At 44.4% G+C, this 21104-nt stretch overlaps 1 protein-coding gene across 6 annotated transcripts in view; it reads right to left on the bottom strand.

Moving 5' to 3' along the window:
* The window catches only part of KANSL1 (KAT8 regulatory NSL complex subunit 1), a 186090-nt gene that overhangs the window by 62121 nt on the left and 102865 nt on the right, over positions 1-21104 (bottom strand). For all 6 annotated transcript variants that reach the window (XM_039359028.1, XM_039359027.1, XM_039359030.1 and 3 more), the window contains one exon: positions 3102-3243. In XM_039359028.1, the coding sequence (XP_039214962.1) occupies positions 3102-3243 (142 nt within the window). The remainder of the gene's footprint in view (positions 1-3101; positions 3244-21104) is intronic.

Raw genomic sequence — 21104 nt, 5'->3', positions numbered from 1 at the left:
CAACAAAGTAAGTATGGTTCCAATTGTCATGAGCTTGGTTTAATTATTACATTTTGAGGCAATAGCTTTGTTGGCTGAACTTGGATTTTTGGCATAAAACCTCACTTACTCTGAATGTCATCTTGTACCAGGGAAAGTAGCACCTGGTTCTCTTTAAATCAAGGGAGGTTATTCCACTATCATTCACATGAATCACATGGGCTGTGGTAATCGGGAATTGTAATCATAATTGTAGAGGAGTACAAGCCTCTTCCATCTTATCTAAATCATACTGCAACATCAGAAACCAGAAACCATAATTCTCACCTTAGAAACCAGCCCACCTGCTCAGTCTCAAGGCCTTATTTCTAGAAGACTTCATAGACCTTGAAATCCAGCTGTTGCAGATCATACTATAATAAGGTTGCCTCATCAACAATTTGATCCTGGATAAGAAGACTGACCTCATGCATTATCAACACATGGTCAGGTATAATGGGTAGGCATATATGGGCCTTCTGTATGTCTGTCATTTCTTTGAAATGTGCCCTTCCAAGTTTCAAGGGCAGATCAGTTAAGAGGGCTGCTCGTCTCTCTATGGTCTAGGTGCTGAGTTTGCAATGAAACAGACCTAGTCTGATGGTCCTGGAGGATTTCTACTTGCTTTTTTCTACATCCAGAATCAGAAACTGTTGAAGGTTTTGACCACTATGGCAACTATGGACCTCATTCAGATTCATGAGGGGACATCACAACAGAGGTCATAATTGGATTTGTTTTTTGTCTTGGGGAAATGGCAACCTGATTGGGGTTGGCAGATGTTAATATCAATCCTATGCTATTCACAGTTCTCCCTTGCAATTCTCTCTGTCTTCTGCTGCAGAGAAAAAGACCCTATCTGACTGGCTGGTGTCAGGTGATTGATTGCTCAGTGGAGTTTCAGGGGGAATTATATTATAGATTCATTATTGATTATATTATAGATTATACCCAAAGCTTTGATCATGGTTTAGAGGCCTTAATTATGGCCTGGAACAAGCATAGAAGAGCCTTGGATCAAACTGTGCTTTTGTGGGATCCCTATGATCATAGATCCTACAGAGTTGTTTGGTTTAACAAAGAAGTCCAGGATATGAAGTGATGAAAGGGACACCTAGAGCACTGATGAAGAAAAACAAAGAGCAAATTCAATCAAGCACAGGCAAAGAAACTTTATCAGGACTTAACTTTTGATGATAAGAGTGATGAAGTGAGCTTATTTTTTCTCTGTTTTTTATTGTACCTGCAGATAGCTAGCCAGCAGTCAAAATGTGAAACTGAGTTGTAAGGAACTTTGGATAGGTCCATTATAACTTCAAATGGTCACTTAGTGACCAGTTATAAACTGAGGACTACCTGTATGTGTTTCTGGCCACATCAATCCTTGATGAAGCTTAAAAACAGGTTCAGGTTGAATAAATTTAAGCTAGAATTGGATATTCTAAATATACTATGCTATTTGAGGGAAAATAGAGGGAATATTTGACGTATTGATTATATTATGGATATATGTCTTGTTTTAAGATGTTTGATTACCCCAACACCACGGTGTGTCCTGAATATGTTGCTTTAAGAACTTAAAAAACCAATAAAATTTGTTTTAAAAAAAAGTGTCCTAATTTTCTCCTATACATTTCTGTTTAATCTTATGAATTACACCCAGTAATGACAGAAAGCAAAAGTAAAATGGTTGTACCCAAATGAGTGTCCAACAGATACAATGCATATGAATTAAATCTATCCTGATTCATGAAAGAGGAATAATCCATTATCAACAACTGCAAAGTACATTTTTTAAACAATCAATTTGGCACAGAGTATGTACTACCTTGAGACTTCTGTAGAGTTCTTCATCAAGCAGGAAATGAGATAGAGAGACAATGTGACTGAATTAGTTATTTGTAAATACTATTTGTATCAAATTTTACCTAGCATATAGGATAAAGAAGCAAATACATTTCTGGATATATATATTTATGACAGCTGTAACTCAAATTTCTTTCTCTCTTGCCTTGAGAAAAGTAATTAAGGTCCTGGAAAGTCAGAGATCAAAAATAAAGGCACAATTATCATATTAGAAAGACCAGTGGTTCAGGACTGGTGTCCCAGGTAAAAGTCAATTGAAGTCAACTTTCATATCTAATAATTGAAATAAACAGATAAAATTACATATTAATCACTCAAATTACATGTTTTCCTAGTAGCATCAAATTCCTATTTGGCCTAATTTGGGGATATTTATTATTTTCCAAGATTAAAATGCCACTTCAATCATAGATGATGCCAACATGTTAGCAAAAAATTAAATCAATTAAAAATTATCATCATCATACTATGGAATGACACTCTCTCTAAGAACTAATCACCTGCTGTGAGGTGGGAATTCAACATTCTACACATCTCCAAAGGCTTTCAAAAATAGTCAGGCTCACATAGTTTTACTAAATACCAGCAGGGTTGGCTGATTTGATCTACTGATTTTACTTCTTTCCCTTTTTGTGCCACATATTTCTGGAGAATTTGAAACCTGGGAAACTGAACTTATTAATGAAAATAAACCAGCAAGTTGCTCTGCAACGTCTGCTAAAATGTAATTCTAACATCATTGACCTAGTTATATCTGATGATAAAAATGCTAAGACATATGAAGCCATAAAATCCTGTCACCCTCCCCTAATACAAGCAATGCAAAACATACATTAAAGTATTTGCAGTATAGGTAGTCCTCAATTTATGACAATTGGGGAAAAAATTTCCATTGCTAAGCTGGGTGATTGTTAAATGAGTCACACATGATATTATGACCTTTCTTGCCACAGCTGCTAAATGAATCACATGATTGTAAATGGCAATTATCTGACTTCAAGATGCTGCAGTTGTCAAAAAATACATGCCAGTTAACCAAGTGCCTGAGTTTTAATGAAGTGACCTTGCGGGGGTTCTGTGATAGTCGTAATGCTGAGTACTAGTTTTAAGTTCAGTGCCATTGTAACTTTGAAGAGTCACTAAACCAATGGTTGTAAGTTGAGGATTACCTGTAATAAACGGTAAAGATCCAAAAGAAGTAACTTTTGTTTTCTTACCTTGTGGGCTCGAATTTGTTTGTATATATCTGTTTGCTGCCGGATTCGGTACTCTAAATCTGAGACGTGAGCTTGAAGCCAGTTCCAGCGACTGACAATAGCGGCTCTGTCTGCTGCCCACTGCCATTCTGACCTTCGCCTCCTGGAAAGAGAGAAATGAGCATTCTGTATTGATGATTGCACACATGCTGCCCCAATCCAAGAACTACCCACTCTGACTGCTATGTTTTTTTAATAGCCTTTTTAAAAAATGGAGTGGGGTGTATAATACTCAATTCCAATACAAATTTGGAATAAAAAATATGCAGAGAACCATTAGAGATGAACATCTAGATTTCCTTGATTAAATCTGACTAAAGTACTCCTGGCACATTTGCCTAACCTTTCTCATCAATCTCTAAATTTGGCAACTTACTGATTCCAAAGTATTAGGAGAGTTTCCTGTTTCCTATAAATATTCTTAAATAAAATAAAGCTATAGTTGTTTTGATAACATTCTCAATTGAAATGTGATCATGTTGTCCTTGCATCCTTTCAGCCTTTCCAGCCCTCTTTATCAACCCTGTATCTCCTCCAAAATGGAATGGAAATTTCCAAACTGGAAACATAGAAAAACATGTCTCCAAATAAGGCTTCATAATATCTAAGAGGGATATTTTTATTATGCAAGTCTTAGAAACTAGCTAATACTGCTCTAAAATGTCCTTGGCCTTTTGTGTAAATACTTTTTAAAAAAAGACATCACATTGAAATTAGTTAATAATAATGATGAACATTCTTGTTAATATTTTCCCAAACCTCATAATCATATAGCATTATCAACAGAGACAAAGAAGCACTCACAACATTTCTCTTCAACACAGGACTGTTTTCTGCTCTGGTATTATAAACATAAATCTAATTAGCTATACAAAGCCATCCCACCTGACTACATAATCAGTAACTGGCTGGAATAAAAAAAATAATAAGAGAAATGTGTTATACATATAGCAGAAAAAAGGAACTGGATAAGTTATAGCCAGCTCAAATATATTTCTAAGGAAAATGGGAAAAGTTTTCACAGAAGAATTTATGAACATATCAGAAATGTGAAAACGTTCTCCTCTTTCCCAAGTAGAAAGACAAATCAGCTTGAATCCTTGATAAGCAGAGCAGACTCTCCTTAACTCTTTTACAGGGTATATCTAATAGTTATGCAGATTGCACTTTAGTCTGGCAAGATTCCTATCTCTGGGCAAGTAACAATTAAGAAAATACTCTGAATAAATCACTGTATAATAATCAGTTAGTACAATTTCCAGTTTTAGTTGGGATTTATACACAGAAGAACTCTCCTCTCCGAAATGGTAATCCAAGTTTTTAAGTATGCAGAAATTATTTATATTTCAACTTCTATGTTCTTTTGTCCAAAGACTCAGCAAGATATAAATTTTCTCATATACCAATGTTATACTATTCTGATTCCTAAATAAATTAATCAAAGTTACTTAATGTCTATCTTAGGATCTCCTATAAAAAATTTCCCCTAAAAGAACAGTATCATCAAGAGTAATTTGTAGGAAAAGAAATTTCTATGAAAAATTAAGGTGAGACTAATTTGATTTTTTTATTCATAAACTTTCTGCCATATATTTTCAAACATCCACTGAAAAATAAGAGACGGGACATTGTCTTACCTGAACGCCTTTTCTCAGCACGGAGATGGAAAATCCACCAATGGGTTTAGACTGTATTCCTGCCCAATCAGATCAAGTCAGCCAAAGTTGCCACTCCCGTCCTGGACCACAGAGATCCCAGTCTTGACGCGAGTGTAGCCATTGACTGACAGCAAGACGTTGTGACTCACTAAACTGAGACTAACCCTAGGCCTAGATGACCTACAAGGGTGGGAGTGGATTCTCCATCTCCGTGCTGAGAAAAGGCGTTCAGATAAGACAACACCCGTTCTCCAGCACTGGAGATGGAGAATCCACCAATGGGACATACCAAAGCCTACTGTCCCTGAGGGTGGGAAGTAGACCGGTCCGGTGTGGCACTTTGATGTACAACCTGTTGGAGAACCCTCCTACCAAAGGAAGCTTCCACCAAGGCAAACCTATCGATTTTGTAGTGCCGTATGAAAGGAGATGGTGAAGACTATGTGGCCGCTTTGCAGATATCCTGAATGGATGCCTGAGTGGCCCAGGCTGCAGAAGTAGCTGCACTCCGTGTAGAATGAGCTATAACCCGTCATGGAACCGGCAATAACTCAGCCTGATACGCCCCAGCAATGCACGCCCTAATCCACCTGACAATTGTGGAAGAGGAAACCTTCCGACCCCTGGGGGAAGGATACAAAGAGGGCCTCTGATTTGCGGAATGCCGCTGTCCGTGAAATATAGTACCGGAGCGCTCTGCGGACATCCAGACTATGCCATTGCTGTTCCAAAGCATGCGAAGGGTTAGGGCAAAAGTCCGAGAGCACTATTTCCTGGGCTCTATGGAATAGTGAATTGACCTTTGGAAGGAAAGTAGGGTCGAGGCGAAGGACCACTCGATCCTGGTGGAAAATGCATAGGTCATCCCAGGTTGAGAGCACTGCCAATTCGGAAATACGTCGTGCCGACGTGATTGCCACCAGGAATGCCACTTTGTGGGACAGGTAGCGAACGTTGCACAACTTTAGGGGCTCAAAACGCAACTTGGTCAGAGCCCGAAGGACCCGAGGTAGCTCCCATGAAGGGTACTTGTGCATTGTAGGGGGTCTGGTGTTAGCAGCCCCCTTAAGGAATGAGCGGAGTAAGGAGTGATGTTCCAGTGACCCCATAGAGTCACAGGTGAGGACTGTGGAAAGAGCAGCTATCTGTCTGCGCAATGTGTTTGGGGCCAAGCCCCTCTCCAGGCCTTTTAACAGGTAGTCCAGGATATGGGGGATCATGAGTTCCGAGAGTGATAGGTGTCGACCTGAGCACCAGGAGCAAAAGTTCTTCCACGTGGCCTCGTAAATAGTTTGTGGAAGGGCAACGGGAAGCCTGGATTACTGTAATAACCCCTGGTGAGCAAAGCTCCTGTAACAAGATTGAGCACTCAAGTGCCAGACGGTTAACTGGAGCCATTGGGGTTCCGGATGGAGAATGGTCCCCTGGCTGAGTGAGACCCGGTCCGGAGGAATCCACCATAGATATGCAAGGGAGAGGCTCATCAGATCGGCCAACCAAGGCCTCCTTGGCCAACAAGGGGCCACTAGAAGTATCTCCGCTCACTCCCGAAGAAGCTTGTGTATTACCGCTGGGAGAAGAGGTAGAGGGGGAAAGGCATAAAGCAGACCTTGTGGCCATGGGCTCCGAAGAGCATCCGTCTGTTCCCCCTTTGGAGATGGGACCCGGGAGAAGAATCGAGGCAGCCGGGTGTTGGTCGGGGATGCAAAGAGGTCCAAAAGCGATAGGCTGAAACGGTGACAGATTTCTCTGAAGACCTTCGGGTGGAGGCACCATTCCGAGTGACCTACCGTTGCCCTGCTCAGAAGGTCGGCCTGAGTGTTCGCCTCCCCTGAAATATGATCGGCCTTGATGGAGCCCAGATTGTGTTCTGCTCAGGAGCCCAGTAAGAGTGACTCAGTCAATAGAATCCGAGATCGGGTGCCCCCGTCAGTTTACACGAGCCTTTGTAGCCACGTTGTCCATGAGGACCAGTACGTGGCACCTTGTCACCAGGCTGTGAAAGTGGTGGAGGGCTAGATGTATGGCCCGTAGCTCCAGCCAATTTATGTTGTGCCGAAGGTCTGAGTGGGACCAACGGCCCTGTGCCCACTGCGAGCGAAGGTGCGTTCCCCAGCCAAACAGGCTGGCGTTGGTCGTTAGCACTATCCGATCTGGCTCCTTGAAGTATGACCCTTTGAGCATGGCGGGCGATACCCACATGAGGGAGCGCGATTGAGGTGGGAGTCTTGCCCTTCGTTGAGAGGCACTGAGGTTCTGCCTCTGGAAGGGGAGCAAGAACCACTGCAGTTCCCTGGAGTGGAGCCTGGACCTGGACTACAGGACGATCGCTATGGCCGAGATCATCTTCCTTAACAATTGGGAGAGACTGGCCAACGTTACTGTCCGACCCCTGCGTAATTGGAGGACTGACTCCCTTATGCTGTCCAGGCATTCTTGAGATAAATACACACGGCACTCCACCGTGTCTATGATGGCCCCGAGGTGTAACAGGTATTGAGTACCCATGCGTCCATGGTGGTGGCCTCCCACTGGTAGGCAAAAAGAGAGAGTCTGCCCCCTATGGGAGGGGCCGCTGGATTCACCTGGCACGGCGGAATGGTCGGCCGTTCCCGCGAAAGGGCCACTTGCCCTGAAATTGCTGTCTAGGTCTGGCCGCATGTCTGTCAGACTGCCTATCCTGTCTGTCCTGCCTGGCCGGGAAAGGGTGGATGGGTTGAGTGTAGTTATACCTAACCCCTGCATGAAAGGACTGTCTTCTTGGGTAATAATTGGACCGCTTGTCCGATTTCTTAAGGAGGTGATTAAGGACATTGCGCTTATCCTTATTTTCGATGAGATAAGGATTCAAAGCATCTCCCTGATATGGAGCTGCCAACAGACGCCACTTAGACTTTGCATCGGCGTGCCAGTGTTTCAACCAAAGCATACGGCGCCCAGTGACGCTGGACGCCATAGCCCTTGAGGAAAATCTGGCAGCTTGGAGAGTGGCATCTGATGCATACTCGGTGGCTGCCACCAGCTTGCTAAGATCCTAGTGGGTGCGGATATCCTCCGCTGGAATACGGGCCTGGAGCTGCCTGAGCCAGTGAAGGGCGGATCTATTAAAAAAGGATGCGGAGGTGGCTGCCCTAATGGCCCATGCAGCTGCTTGATGCGTCCTGCAATAGACGAGTTTGCACTTACGGTCCTCGGCTTTAAGAGCCTCAGAGACATCCCCGGGAATGGCAGTGGGAGATACTAGGGAGCCGAATGGCTTGTCCACCGCGGGCACTTCCAGGGCCTCCTCCAGATCCTTGGCCACGTTGTATAGTTTTTTATCAGTGTTACCTGGGAGGGGAAGGGAGGCCGGAGATGTCCACTGTTTTCGGACCGCATTCAGGAACATGGGGGACAAGGGATGCGATGTTGATCTGCCAACGGTTCAGTGAAGTTTGGGTCCACCTCCGAATCTGGGGAAACAGTGGTTGTTGTTGAGGAAGGATCAGGCCCTAGATGGACTGTGGATGTGGCCTTGCGGCGTAAAGGTACAAAGAAGGAAAAGTTGAAGAGGCTGCTAAATGAAGGGGCTTCGGGAGGAAGCTCCTCAGACATTGGAATCCCCTGTTCAATGTCATGTTCGCGAAGGGATGAGCCCTCAGAGAAAGTGGACAGTGGGAAGAAGGAGCGTAATAGATTTCAGGAACCAGTTGATGAGTAGGAAGGTGAACGATGGCCACTGGTCTAGGAGTTTGCGCTCTGGCCTCCAGAATGCAGTCTACCACTTGCGCAATCAGTAAGGTTAGATGGTCCTCCATAGGGAGGAGAACAGGCTCACTTGGCCAAAGCCCGGCTGCAGTAGGGGTGAAGGTAGCCTCGGGGGTCCCGTGGTGGGCCCATGTAGCAGCGGGTTGGGAAATGGGACGAGCTCGGTCCGTATCACACGGTGCAGGGGAAGATAAGGGTTCCCCTGTCGACCATATCCCCAGGGGAGAGGTGGGAGGCCCCAGTGGTAAGTCAAAAGGGGACCCTTCGACTAGAGAGGTCTCTAATCTTGCTATTTTCTGTGCCCTTGAAAATTCCTTTTCTAGGGCTTGGTGTCTCCGGCTGGCCTGCTTTTCAGCTCTCTTGGAGGCCTTGGCGGTAGTTCTGACCTTGGTTTTAGTCGCAGTCTTGTCAGCGCCCTCCAGACCAGATGGATTAGGATTCGTTGGAGCCGATGAAGACAGCAAAACGCCCTTTGAGGAAGGCATAGAATTCTCCATTCTCTGATAACACAGGAGCACGATAGGGTACCCCTGGTATCCAGAGAGTATTGTACACTGGGTAAGGACAGGCACACTATTGGGGACACCTGGAACCCAGGTAAAGCTGCTGAGTGGATAAGGACAGGCACACGACAGGGGACGCCTGGAATCCAACTATAGCTGTTGCACAAATAAGGACAGACACACTACCAGGGGTGTCTGGAATCCGTATAGAGCTGATGTGGATAAGGACAGGTGCACTATGGGGGCGCTTGGAATCCAGATGAAAATTAATTGTACATATGATAACAGGCGCACGGTAAGGTACGCCTATAATCCAGTTGGTAATTTAGTGACCCCAGTCACGCTGGGTTAAGTGTTATAAGCAAGCTGGGGCCGGGAGACACCAAACCTGAAAAAAGGGCCAAGAGGCCTGGCTAATTAAGAAGGCCCGTAAGATCCTAAGTGTGACAAAGACCCTGGGAAGCTGAGGCCGGACCAGAATAGTGCTCTAAGGAAGCTTGGAGACTCTGTTGTAACACAGGATAGCAGGCCTCAATAGAAAACTGGCCCTATCTGGCACCCAAAATGGCAGCCGTCTCCCAAATGGCAGCCCGCCTGATGACAGTGGGGACGTTCTTTCCACCCTGTGTGCTTAATTTGCCCCCCAATGAGCGCCACTTCTCTGAGGACAATGTCAGTAAAGGGAGAGGAAGGAGCCCCTTCCTTCTGAATCCCCTTGAGATAGAACAGATCTGTCCAGATCACGTGGATCAAAATGGCGGCCGTGCGTAGCATAGGCAGCTAAATCTGCCGAGGTTCAAGGACGTTTGAAAATGAAGGCCGATGTAGAGAAAAAACGCTCTCTGAGGTAAGGGGAGAGGTCCGTCTGGAAGATCATATGGTAAAAATGGAGCTTTCCGTCCCATCGATCAGCTGCCTGACAGCTGATTGGCGTTGCGTCTCTGGCCGAGGAAGGGAATCAACGGAGCCAAAAGATTGGAGCTGGGGAAATTGCAGCCACAACTCCAAAGGGCCCCAGAAAACGTGGGATTGCCCGAGGGAAGGGCTGAGCACGTCGCGAAATAAAGCCTCCTCTACCGATGCTGGAATCAGCCACCAGAGCCGCAGCCGCAAGCTCCGGTAGAAATGGGCTTGATTTAATGCCCTCTGGGGACTAACAGCCGTTAGTCCTCAGCTGAATCTTACGAATCAGGGGCTTTTAAGAGAGGTTATTGTTGAGATGGGTATATAGGGGGGGGGAAGGAAGGAGCCCCTTCCTTATAACAACCCAGTTCGAATCTCCCCCCAAGTCAGGAATTGAGAACAAATTCTGAAGTTCCTGAATGGGAAAGAGAGATTTCGCTAATGGGAAGGCAAATTCTGTGCTGAATATAACACTATGCAGCAAACTGGGAAGATGGAAAATCCACCAATAGAGACTGTACCTGCCTAAGAGCCAAACCTGCATGTCTGTCCTGGGTGAGATCAAGTCAAGATTGGGATCCCTATGGTCCAGGATGGGCGTGGCAACTTTGGCTGGCTTGATCTGATTGGGCAGGAATACAGTCTAAACCCACTGGTGGATTCTCCATCTCCAGTGCTTTAGAATGAATACTGAGTAAAATTGTTTATATACAAATACTGCAGACCAGTATTAATCTCACTTTTCATTTTCTAACTATATACATAAATACTCCACCCTTATTATAGTATATATCACACATAAACATATGGTGTGGTTTCACTCTTTAGTATTAAGTTTGAAGGAGTCTCAAAGCTCAATTTAGATTAGCTGGACTATCAAGATGTTCTATTGTGAAAATCCCATTTTAATATGAACCCATTAATTTTAATCATTACCAACAGAATAACTAAATATATTAGTCACTTATGTCAATCATTCAAGTTCTTAACAATACCTGCAATACTATCTCTTAATAATTTCTGTGTTTGACCAAAATCCACATCTTCTCTATGTCACAATACAGATAGTCCCCAAGTTAAGAACATCTGACTTATGGACAATTTATGCTTACAAATGGGCTGCCTATTACTAAAAATGGTGGACGATGTTCTCCTTCCTTTTAGCTGGCAAATTGCTGAAGCTGTGCAATATTCTCATGAATCGCTGAAACTGTATTTTTAATATACAGCTTACTTTCAACAACAGTTTATGAAAATATTGCTTCAGTGATTTGTCAGAAAGGAGAACCTTGTCTGCCATTTTTAGAAATAGGCAGCCCATTTGCAAGCATGAGTTCCGACTTACTTAGTAAATCAAATTAAAGATACACTTAGGACTTGTTGTTAACCTAGGATTTGCCTGTATATATTGGGTGATCTTTCTCTGGTACTTTCAGATTTATCTCAGTCCTTCACATTAAGGCATAGTATTTCAAATGAGGTTTGAAACAGCACAAAGATAAATTTATGCTAATTAAATTTACTTTTTGAATTAAGAAAACCCTAAGGTCATTTGCGAATATACTGATAATTACAATATAATCCTCAAAAACTGTCTTCAGAGAAAAAATACAGAAAACATAACTTCCAAAAGGTGGGAAAAGGTGAAAACATAGAAGTAATGCACATTAAATGTATTTTTTTTCATGAGAAAAAGTAATTTTTTGAACTATTCAATACAAATTCACTTTTAACTAACAAGTTAATTTCAAACTGTATGGTAATATTTGCAAATTGCTGCCTGGTACTTTCTTGCTTCTTTACCCTTCTCTCCTTACAACACTACTGAATTCTGCTATGCCAATTAAAACAATTGCTGATCTGGACTAATATTTCAACCTGCATTTCAGAGATCATCATTTGTTTAGAGCCTTTCCGACTGAAATGTTGTAGAAAGCCAGGGCCCTCAAAAGCATAAAACTAGAGTTTCACTAGGATTTGCTACATTAAAAATGCATATTTTTGTACAAACAGCATTAATTTCATCCAGTAGATGAAATTAGGCTACAAACTAAACACACACTTGACATAAGTGTGGAGAGTGTATAAAGTACAAAAGTAAGTAGAAGTACGTAAACCAAAATTAAGAAAGACAAAAAAATTAAATTATTGCTAGCTAGAGAGCTAGACAGCTTCAAGTTATTCACACCAGAGTAAGCAAGAATTTACTGGTTTCAGAGTTCTGGCTTTACCATCGATAAACCAGGAGGAATCATTAAATAAACTTTGGATCTCAGTTTGTGCTTTATAAATGAAATACAAATGACAACCTCTGGTTTTATGATTCCTAAGCAACAAACAGTTCCTGGTTTGCAAGTCACAGTAAATACAGCATGAAAAAAGCATCATCTGTTTACTGTTTATACTGACAACAGAAGCCAATGAGAAAAGATCACCCATCATGTTCTAACATGCTATTCATTAATGGTAAGCCAGAATTCTATAGAATTCCTAATGAATAAATATCTAAAAATCAATTATTCCATACTAGAGCAGGAGAATTTCTTACTTAAGCATTCATAATAGTGAGTCCCAATTGGATTTCCTCACAACATTTGAACAATTTTTTGCAGTATTGTTTTCTAAAGCCTGATATTGAAATGAGAATGCTACAGAATGCAGATGTAGAATTTGGGGATGGTGAGATACTTTGAGTCAGTTTTTACTCCTGGCTACTACCTGGATGAGTCCTTGAAGTTTCCTTGGAAAGGTGTTCAGAAAGATTTGCCACTGCCTAAGGTTGAGAGACAGTGACTGGCCCAAAGTCATCCAACTGGCTTTGTGCCTAAGAGGAGACCAGAACGCTCAGTCTCCAGTTTTCTAGCCTGGTACCTTAACCACTACATCAAACTGCTACATCAATCTAACTGTCTGTAGAATGGACAGATTATAAATGAGAAATCTAATTTTAAACATTTCCCCAACTTTAAGAACAAAAAGGAAACTTTCTCAAAGAAAACCAATATATTCCTCTCTTCCTAGTGTGCTGGGATGATAGTAGTTTTGTTTTGCACCTGTAAATTATTATTTCTCTAAACATTATAATAATTGAAATTCTATCCATTCTGCATTTTTATATGGAAAGATTTTATTCTACTACATATTGCATATAGAAACTGAACTCAAAACTCCCTTAGAAGGAAATGCTTGGGCAGTTGGAGATGTAATAGCTTCCTGTAATATTACATATTATTTAGCAAAAGCATACAAAAACAGCATAGAAGAATCTGATGCATTTAGTCTGAAAGTAGAACACTTATGTATATTTTTCAAAACTGGCAATCTTCTATTAGTTTTTGAATCTCCCTCAAACACTTCTGAAGGGGGACTTTAAATTGTGTAATGCTTGTTATACCATGCATTTTCCAGCAATATAAAAAAATTATAGAGAAAATTATAGAAAATCAGAATGGTATAACAATCCCCTTGGTTAGGGGATTGGACTACAAGATCTCCAAGGTCCTTTCTAGCCCTATGAATTCTATGATAAACATGTAAAACAATTATACCATAGTGGCCAGAAGTAGTGAATCTGTTACCAGTATGAAGTATAAAATGCCAAGGGAGATATTTCCCCTGATTATTTCTTTTACAGAAATTCTCTGAGTCACAATAAATCTCTGATAATCCTTGATTTATATTTTGAAGTTTTATTTTTTTTTAGGACACCCTAAAGAGTATCTTAATAGTTATGGTATTATTCATAACAATACTAAGCTAAGCCAAGCTCCAAAATCCTGTCTTCCCAGGTACTAAACCTTTAGAGGTAGTCCTCGCGTAATGACCGATTGCTCAATGACCATTCAAAGTTATAACAGACTAAAAAAGGTACTTACAAGGTACTTTCTTTCTCAAAACTATGACTGTGAAACACACGTGCGCACAAACTATCTTGGATGCTTGGCATATGAACAGTTGCAGAGTTCTAGTCATGTGATTGTGATTTGCATTTTTTTTGCCAGTTTCAAGCAAAAAATGTCCATTGGATATGCTGAATTTGCTTAATGACCACAGTGATTCACTTTAGGACTGTTGTAAAAATGACCATTAAAATCAAGTCAGATCAAATGGTGACCTGCTTAATGACCACAACAATTTACAACCCAAATTCCAGGTGCAATAGGGTCTGTCAAAGAAGGACTACCTGTAATATCTTCCTAAAGGCAATTGCCCAGATAGGTCCTCTCCCCTGGCCATGAGGGGCGTGGGGGAGTTGTCACATAGAAATGATCTTTCCAGAGAAGGGGTGTTGTCTTACCTGAACGCCTTTTCTCAGCATGATGATGGAGAATCCACCAATGGGGTTTTGCTTGTCTTCTGCCCATAGACTAAGTCAGCCAAATTGCCACGTCCCCTCTTCCTGGGACCTCCTCCCAGTCTCGACTGAGGCGGAACTATTGGCTATGATTCATGTGTTGGCTCAATCCTTTCCCAGCACAAGACCTACCTGACTGGCCCTAAGAGAGGAAGTGGATTCTCCATCGTCATGCTGAGAAAAGGCGTTCAGGTAAGACAACGCCCCTTCTCCAGCATGACGAGTGGAGAATCTACCAATAGGACGTACCAAAGCCTCACTGTCCCTGTGGGTGGGAAGCTGTCTGGGCCTGTGTCCCACTTCCTGACACTACGCACTGGAGCACTCTCCTGCCAAATGAGGCCTCCGCCTTATAAAAGGGGAAGGCGATGCCCACGCTGCCGCCTGACATATTTCCTCAATCGGCGCCTGAGTCGCCCATGCTGCTGATGTTGCAGTGCTGCGAGTGGAATGGGCGGTGATTTGTTTAGGCACAGAGAGCGATTGTCTCTGGTATGCTTCTGCTATGTAGTTGCTGATCCATCTGCCCATTGTGGAAGCTGTGACCTTTCACCCCTTTGAGTGCGAATGGAAGGATATGAACAGGGCCTCAGATTTGCGGAAGGGTGCAGTTCGTTTTATGTATTGCCTCAAGGCCCTGCGAACGTCTAAAGTGTGCCATTTGCACTCCAATTCATGGGAGGGTTGAGGGCAAAAATCTGGTAATACCACCTCCTGTGTCCTGTGGAAAAGTGAATTAACCTTGAGAATGAAGGAGGGATCCAGACGAAGGATCACCCTGTCCTTGTGGAAGGTGCAGAGATCTTCTCTAACTGATAGAGCTGCCAATTCTGAAATGCATTTTGCCGATGTAACAGTGACAAGAAATGAAACCTTAAGAGTCAAGTACTGTAAGGGGCAGGTCCAGATAGGTTCAAATGGAGATGAGGTGATAGCCTGTAGGACCTTGGACAGATCCTAGGAGGGATATCTGTGGTCCACTGGTGGTCTGTTGTTCATTGCACCCTTCATGAAGGCTCGCATCACTTGCCAGTGGTTCAGAGTTGCCATATGTGAATATAGTGGACAGGGCGGCCACCTGTCTGCCAATTGTGTTGGGTGCTAAACCCCTCTTAAGTCCCTCTCACAAGTAGTCTAAGACTCTTGGAATAGCAATTTTAAAAGGGTCTAAATGCTGCTTTGCACACCAGCTGCAGTAATTTCTCCATGTGGAATCGTAAATTCGTTAGTTGTAGGCCTTCTTGAGGCCTGGATGGTATTAATAACGTTTGGTGAATAAGCCTCCTCTTCTAGGAAGTTCCGTCCAAGTACCAGGCGGCTACTGTGGCTCTGGGTGTTGCAGAGCCCCCTGACTGGGGGAGATTCAGTCGTGAGGAATTCTCAACGGAGGAGATATTGAAAGACTTACGAGGTCGGCAAACCATGGCCGTCTTGGCCAGTGTGGCGCAAGGAGTATCACCTCTGCTTGTTCCTGCAGAAACTTTCTGATGGTTGCTTGCATCAGAGGAAGAGGAGGGAAGGCATATAGTAACCCCCTCAGCCAATGTCCCCGGAGCGCATCTGCTTTCTCTGCCCCTGGTGACGGGAAGTGGGAGAAGAACCTTGGGAGCTGGGCATTCCTGGGACCGGCGAATAAGTCCAGCAGTGGATGGCCAAACCTTTGTGATGCTTCTCTGAAGAGAGCTGGGTGCAGGCTCCACTCTGAGCGGTCTACTGTTGCCCTGCTCAGGAAGTCCGCCTGCTGATTTGCCTCTCCTGGTGTGTTTGGCCCTGAGGGAGACTAGGTTATTCTTGGCCCAGCTTCCCAGCGATTGGGCCTCGGTCATGAGGGATCTGGATTGCATGCCCATCAGCTGACATGGGCCTTTGCCGCCATGTTGTCCGTGAGAACTAGGACATGCTGATTCGCCACTGAGCTGCAGAAGTGGAGGAGGGCCAGGTGTATGGCTCTGAGCTTTAACCAGTTTATGTTGTGTCTCAGATCCACTTTGGACCATTGGCCCTGTGCCAGTTGTGATTGCAAGTGTGCTCCCCAGCCAAATAAGCTGGCATCCATGGTCAGAATGATTCGGGTGGGTTCCTTGAACATGTGTCCCTTTCCCACCGCTGGGGATGACCACCACTGGAGGTGACTTCAGGACCCTTGGTGGCAACCTTACCTTCTGGTTGGAGGAACTGGTTCCTGTTTTCTGAAACTGAAGCAAGAACCATTGCAGGTTCCTGGAGTGTAGCCGTGCCCAAGGCACTATTGCTATGCATGAGATCATCTTTCCCAGCAGGTGGGAGAGTATGGCCAGTGTGGTGGCCCATTTCCATCGAATCTGACTGACCAGGGCTCGAATGCTGCTTCGATGTTCTCGAGAGAGGTAGACCTTGCATTTCAGTTTGTCTATCACGGCTCCTAGATGAAGAAGACGGGTCAACGGAACCGTTTGACTCTTTTGGAAGTTTACTGAGAACCCATGGTCCTGAAGGGCTCTTAGGGTCAGCGTCAGCTCTGACTGTACCTCTTGAACGGATGAGGATTGGATGAGAATGTTGTGCAGGTAACACTGGATGCGCATGGGGATGGTTTGTAAATGTGCGGAGAGTGTCGCCAGTACCTTTGTGAATACTCTGGGGGCCGAAAAAACTCCAAAGGGTAGGGACTTGTATTGAAAATGCTGGCTTGCATAGCAGAACCTGAGAAACTTTCAATGCTCAGGAAGTATGGGGATGTGAAGATAAGCCTCCATCAGATCTATGGATGTGAGGAGGTCTCCCCTTCTGATGCCTGCTAATATAGACTGGAGAGTCTGCATTTTGAATTTTCTGTATACCAGGTTCAGACTTTTTAGGTCTAGAATTGCTCTCCATCCCCCTAATTCTTTGGGACTATGAATAGGATGAAGTAGAATCCCTGTCCCTGTTGACCTTTCTGCACCGGTTCTATAGCCTGGATATCCAGGAGGTGCTGGATAGCCTCCTTGATGAGGTCCCTTTTGGTTGGATCCTTGGGTGATGGGCAAGGGACGAAGTGGTTCCGGGGCTTGGATGTGAATTCCAATGAGAGGCCAAATCTGACAGTATTTAGAATCCAAAGGTCCATGGTGGTGGCTTGCCATCTGTGTGCGAAAAGAGCCAGCCTGCCACCAATGGGGGAGCCCTCGCTGCCCTCCCTTGGATTTACGAAAAGGGCGGCCCCCCGTTCCTCAAAAGGGCTGCTTTGACTGGAATTGCTGCCTAAATCTGTCCCTGTTGCCAGATCTGTTCGACCTGTCGGTCTGATCTGGCCTGATAAGAATGGGAAAAGGAAGGAGGCTCTGGACCTGCTTCTGATCAGGCTGTCTACGAGGGTAGGTAGAGACTCTCCTCTCTGTCCTCTTTGACAGGTGGGCCAGGACCTTGCTTTTGTTTTCTATCAGATAAGGGTTGAGGGCCTCACCAAAGAGTAGGCCACCCTTGTAAGGCGCAGCCGCCAACCGCCACATAGCCTTGATGTCGGCTCACCATTATCTGAGCCACAGTAATCTGTGTGCTGCGATGTTGGACACTATTGCCCTGGCAGAGTAGTTTGCGGCGTGTAATGATGAATCTGCCATGAATTCAGCTGCCGCCATCAACCTCCTTAAATCATGGTGGGTTCTCTCCTCCTCTGGGGAGATCCTGGCCTGGAGTTGGCGAGCCAGAGCAACGAAGTCCTAGTGAAAAATGAGTTAGATATGGCTGCCTTGATTGCCCATGCTGAGGCCTGGTGTGTTCTGTGGAAAGTGAGTTCCGCTTTCCTGTCCTCTGACTTCATGGCCTCTGCTGCATCCCCGGATACCGTGGATGGTGATAATAGAGCCGCTAGTGGCTCATCTACTGCTGAGACCTACTGCTGGGACCTCTATTACCTCCGATTAAGGCCGGGTCTATGTTGAAGAGTTTCTTATCTGTCCCCACAATTTGAGGGAAGGACCCCGGTGTCCCCAAATTTTTCTGAATTGTATCAAAGAAGAGAGGGAGACAAGGGATATATTGCTGTGTGTAGGTGGGTTGTGAAAACAACGTGCTGTTCGTATCCTGACACGCGGAGGGTTCCTTCTGGGGAAGCCTTGGCCTCTTAACCTTTGCAGTGCTGCTGGCCTTATGGAGCAGGGATTTAAATAAGATTGGATTGAAGAGGCCTACGAATGGTGGAGGGTCAGGGAATATGTCGTCACCCTCTGACAATCCTTGGTCCGTTTGTTCATAGTCCCCTGTGGGGGACCTTCTGCTTGTGGAAGAGCGGGATGGTGAAATTGATTTCTGATAAGCCGTAGCCTCCTCTTGGGAGAGGTAGGTTCGACCTCTTGAGGTAACAGACCCAGCTCTGGACCTATGATGCCTTGTAGAGGCCATGGCCTGAGCAACAGCCTGAGATATCAGGGACTATAAGTGTTCTGATGATAGGGCTCCCTGATTGTCTGATGGGCGAGGCCGTGCTGCTGAGTGTGTATCAGGTGCCCCAGGGCTTTCAGGCCCATTGCTTATGGGGGATCTCTCTGCCTGTTCTGCGTCAGCCTCTGTTTCCAGAGGTTCCCGACTAGGCTGCAGCGGGCCAAATATTTCATCCTCTGTGTAAGCAGGTGGGACTAGTCCGTCTCCTGCTGTGTTTTGTCTCTTTTCGGCTCTGGAGAATTGTCTTTCCAGAGCCTGGTGTCGATGTTTGGCCTCCTTATCAGCTGCCTTGGAGGATCTTTTGCCAAATATTGCCTTGGCCTTGGATCCTGCCTGCTGCCTCCTGTTTAGATGATCCTGGCCTCTTATGACCAGGAGGGCTAATGGAGGAGTCCTATGCTGCCTGTGCAGCAATGGTGTCTGCCATTGGCACAAGAGATATCTCAGCGTTGAGACTGAGAGGAATCTTGTAGTAAGAGGTCTGGTAACCGGCCGGCTTGGGCCCCAGAGCGACCTGGCAATGCCTAGAAATAGTCCAGGTGGTAGCCCAATTAATGGTGCAGTCCAAGGTGGTAAGGTCAATTAATGGTATATTCACACCACTGGGCTTCACTTAATCCAACACTGTCGTGTTGCTGGTAGCGGCAAGATCAAATTAATGATATGACCCGCACATCAATGTTGGGCAGACACGTGATTCCACCTCTTCTCTCTCTCTCCTTTTCTTTTCTTTCTTTTTTGGTGATAAATGAGTCCTGTCGGGATGAAAGCTCACCCAGTACAGATAAAATTATTGACTTGTTCTGGAAAGGGCTGCAGTTGAGGATGGTGTGCTCTTCCCCTTTCCTCCCCCTCCTCCCCTTTGCAACTTCCCCTTTCCTCCCCCTCCTCACCCTCTTGGGTCAAATTGGAGAAAGAGAATTAATCCTTTACTCTGTGCCGTCTCACATCAGCTGCGGCTTTCCGGCATTGTGCTTGGAGGGAAAGGGATAATTATGTCCAGCCTGATGAGTTCTAAATGGGAGCTGGCTAGCCGATTGTTTTGAATTTTTGCAGCTTGAAAATAGCCGCCGCAAGCTTGCTTTAACAACCGCGGCCGCTTTGATCTGTCTCCCTACAGCTGGAATGAGGAGGCTGAAATCGGAAAAATTAGCTGCTCCGCGGAGAGAGCTAAACTGTGGCTCCCCTTCTGGGGGGGAGATTCCTCCCTTCGCCTTAGAGTCCACGCGGTGATGAAATGGCAACCGGCTCTTTGTTCTCTCTCCAACTACCAGCTGGGGCTAGCCGACGATCAGCTGGGGCTAAAGCAAGCCTTGTAGCTGCGCTGCAATCGTCTGAGATGGCAAATGAACAGCCATTCATTTTCCACCACCACCACCCCGTCTAGGTAAAAGGTAAGAAATTTAAAATACAACCTGATCTAGTGATCTGATCCTGGAGCCAAGATGAATGTGTCCTCTTGGGCTAAAGACTAAGTCGAGACTGGGGTCCTGCTCCAGGGAGCGTGGCATGGCAATTTGGCTGACTTAGTCTATACAGGTAGAAGACAAGCAAAACCCATTGGTGGGTTCTCCACTCGTCATGCTGGAGAAAAATAAAATCTACCTGAAAAACACATCTCCGAATCCAATTTTAGTTATCAGGAGAGGACACAAGGAGCCATCTCGTACAAACTCAGGTACACTCCTAAACCTTCTTCCTCTTATACTGGTTTCCACAATGAAATTCCCTTTTTCATCATAAAAATAAAACCGTAAGGATTTAATACTTGCCAACAAAGACAGGTATTACTATATAATTATAAAGTGTCAGAAAAAAAAATCCATTAGATTGGACAAGATCTAATTTCTTTCTTCAGTCCAGCCAACACCAATGGAAAAATTGTATCACCAGGAACTCTGTTGTTGCAATATGATTCTCCCACCTACCATGTTTCCCCAAAAATAAGACCTGGTCTTTTAATTTATATATATATATATATAATATATATATATATAATATATATATATATCTATATATATATATATATATATATATATATATATATATATATATATATATATATATATATATATATATATATTATATATATATATATATATATATATATATATATATATATATATATATATATATATATATATATATATATATTGCACCAAAAGATGCATTAGGGATTATTTTGGGGAAAACAGATATCAGGGAAATCAGCCCAGCTGGGTGCCTCACCCCCTACATACACAGAAAAAGTGGTGAGCCAACAGTGTCCAGCTGCAGCCCACCATCCCCTTGGCGCAAGTAAGTCAGAACATGGAGGCAGAGGGAGACAGGCAATCTGGACGTGCCGCACAGCCGCCTGGCTCACGGGAGGCTTGTGTGGTGGCACTGTCAGCAGGCA

The sequence above is a fragment of the Crotalus tigris genome, unplaced genomic scaffold (genome assembly GCF_016545835.1).
Source record: "Crotalus tigris isolate CLP2741 ecotype Arizona unplaced genomic scaffold, ASM1654583v1 scf7180000019068.10715455, whole genome shotgun sequence".
NCBI lineage: Eukaryota > Metazoa > Chordata > Lepidosauria > Squamata > Viperidae > Crotalus > Crotalus tigris.
The sequence above is the reverse complement of the archived record's forward strand: the minus strand, read 5'-3'. Positions and strand labels throughout refer to the sequence as shown.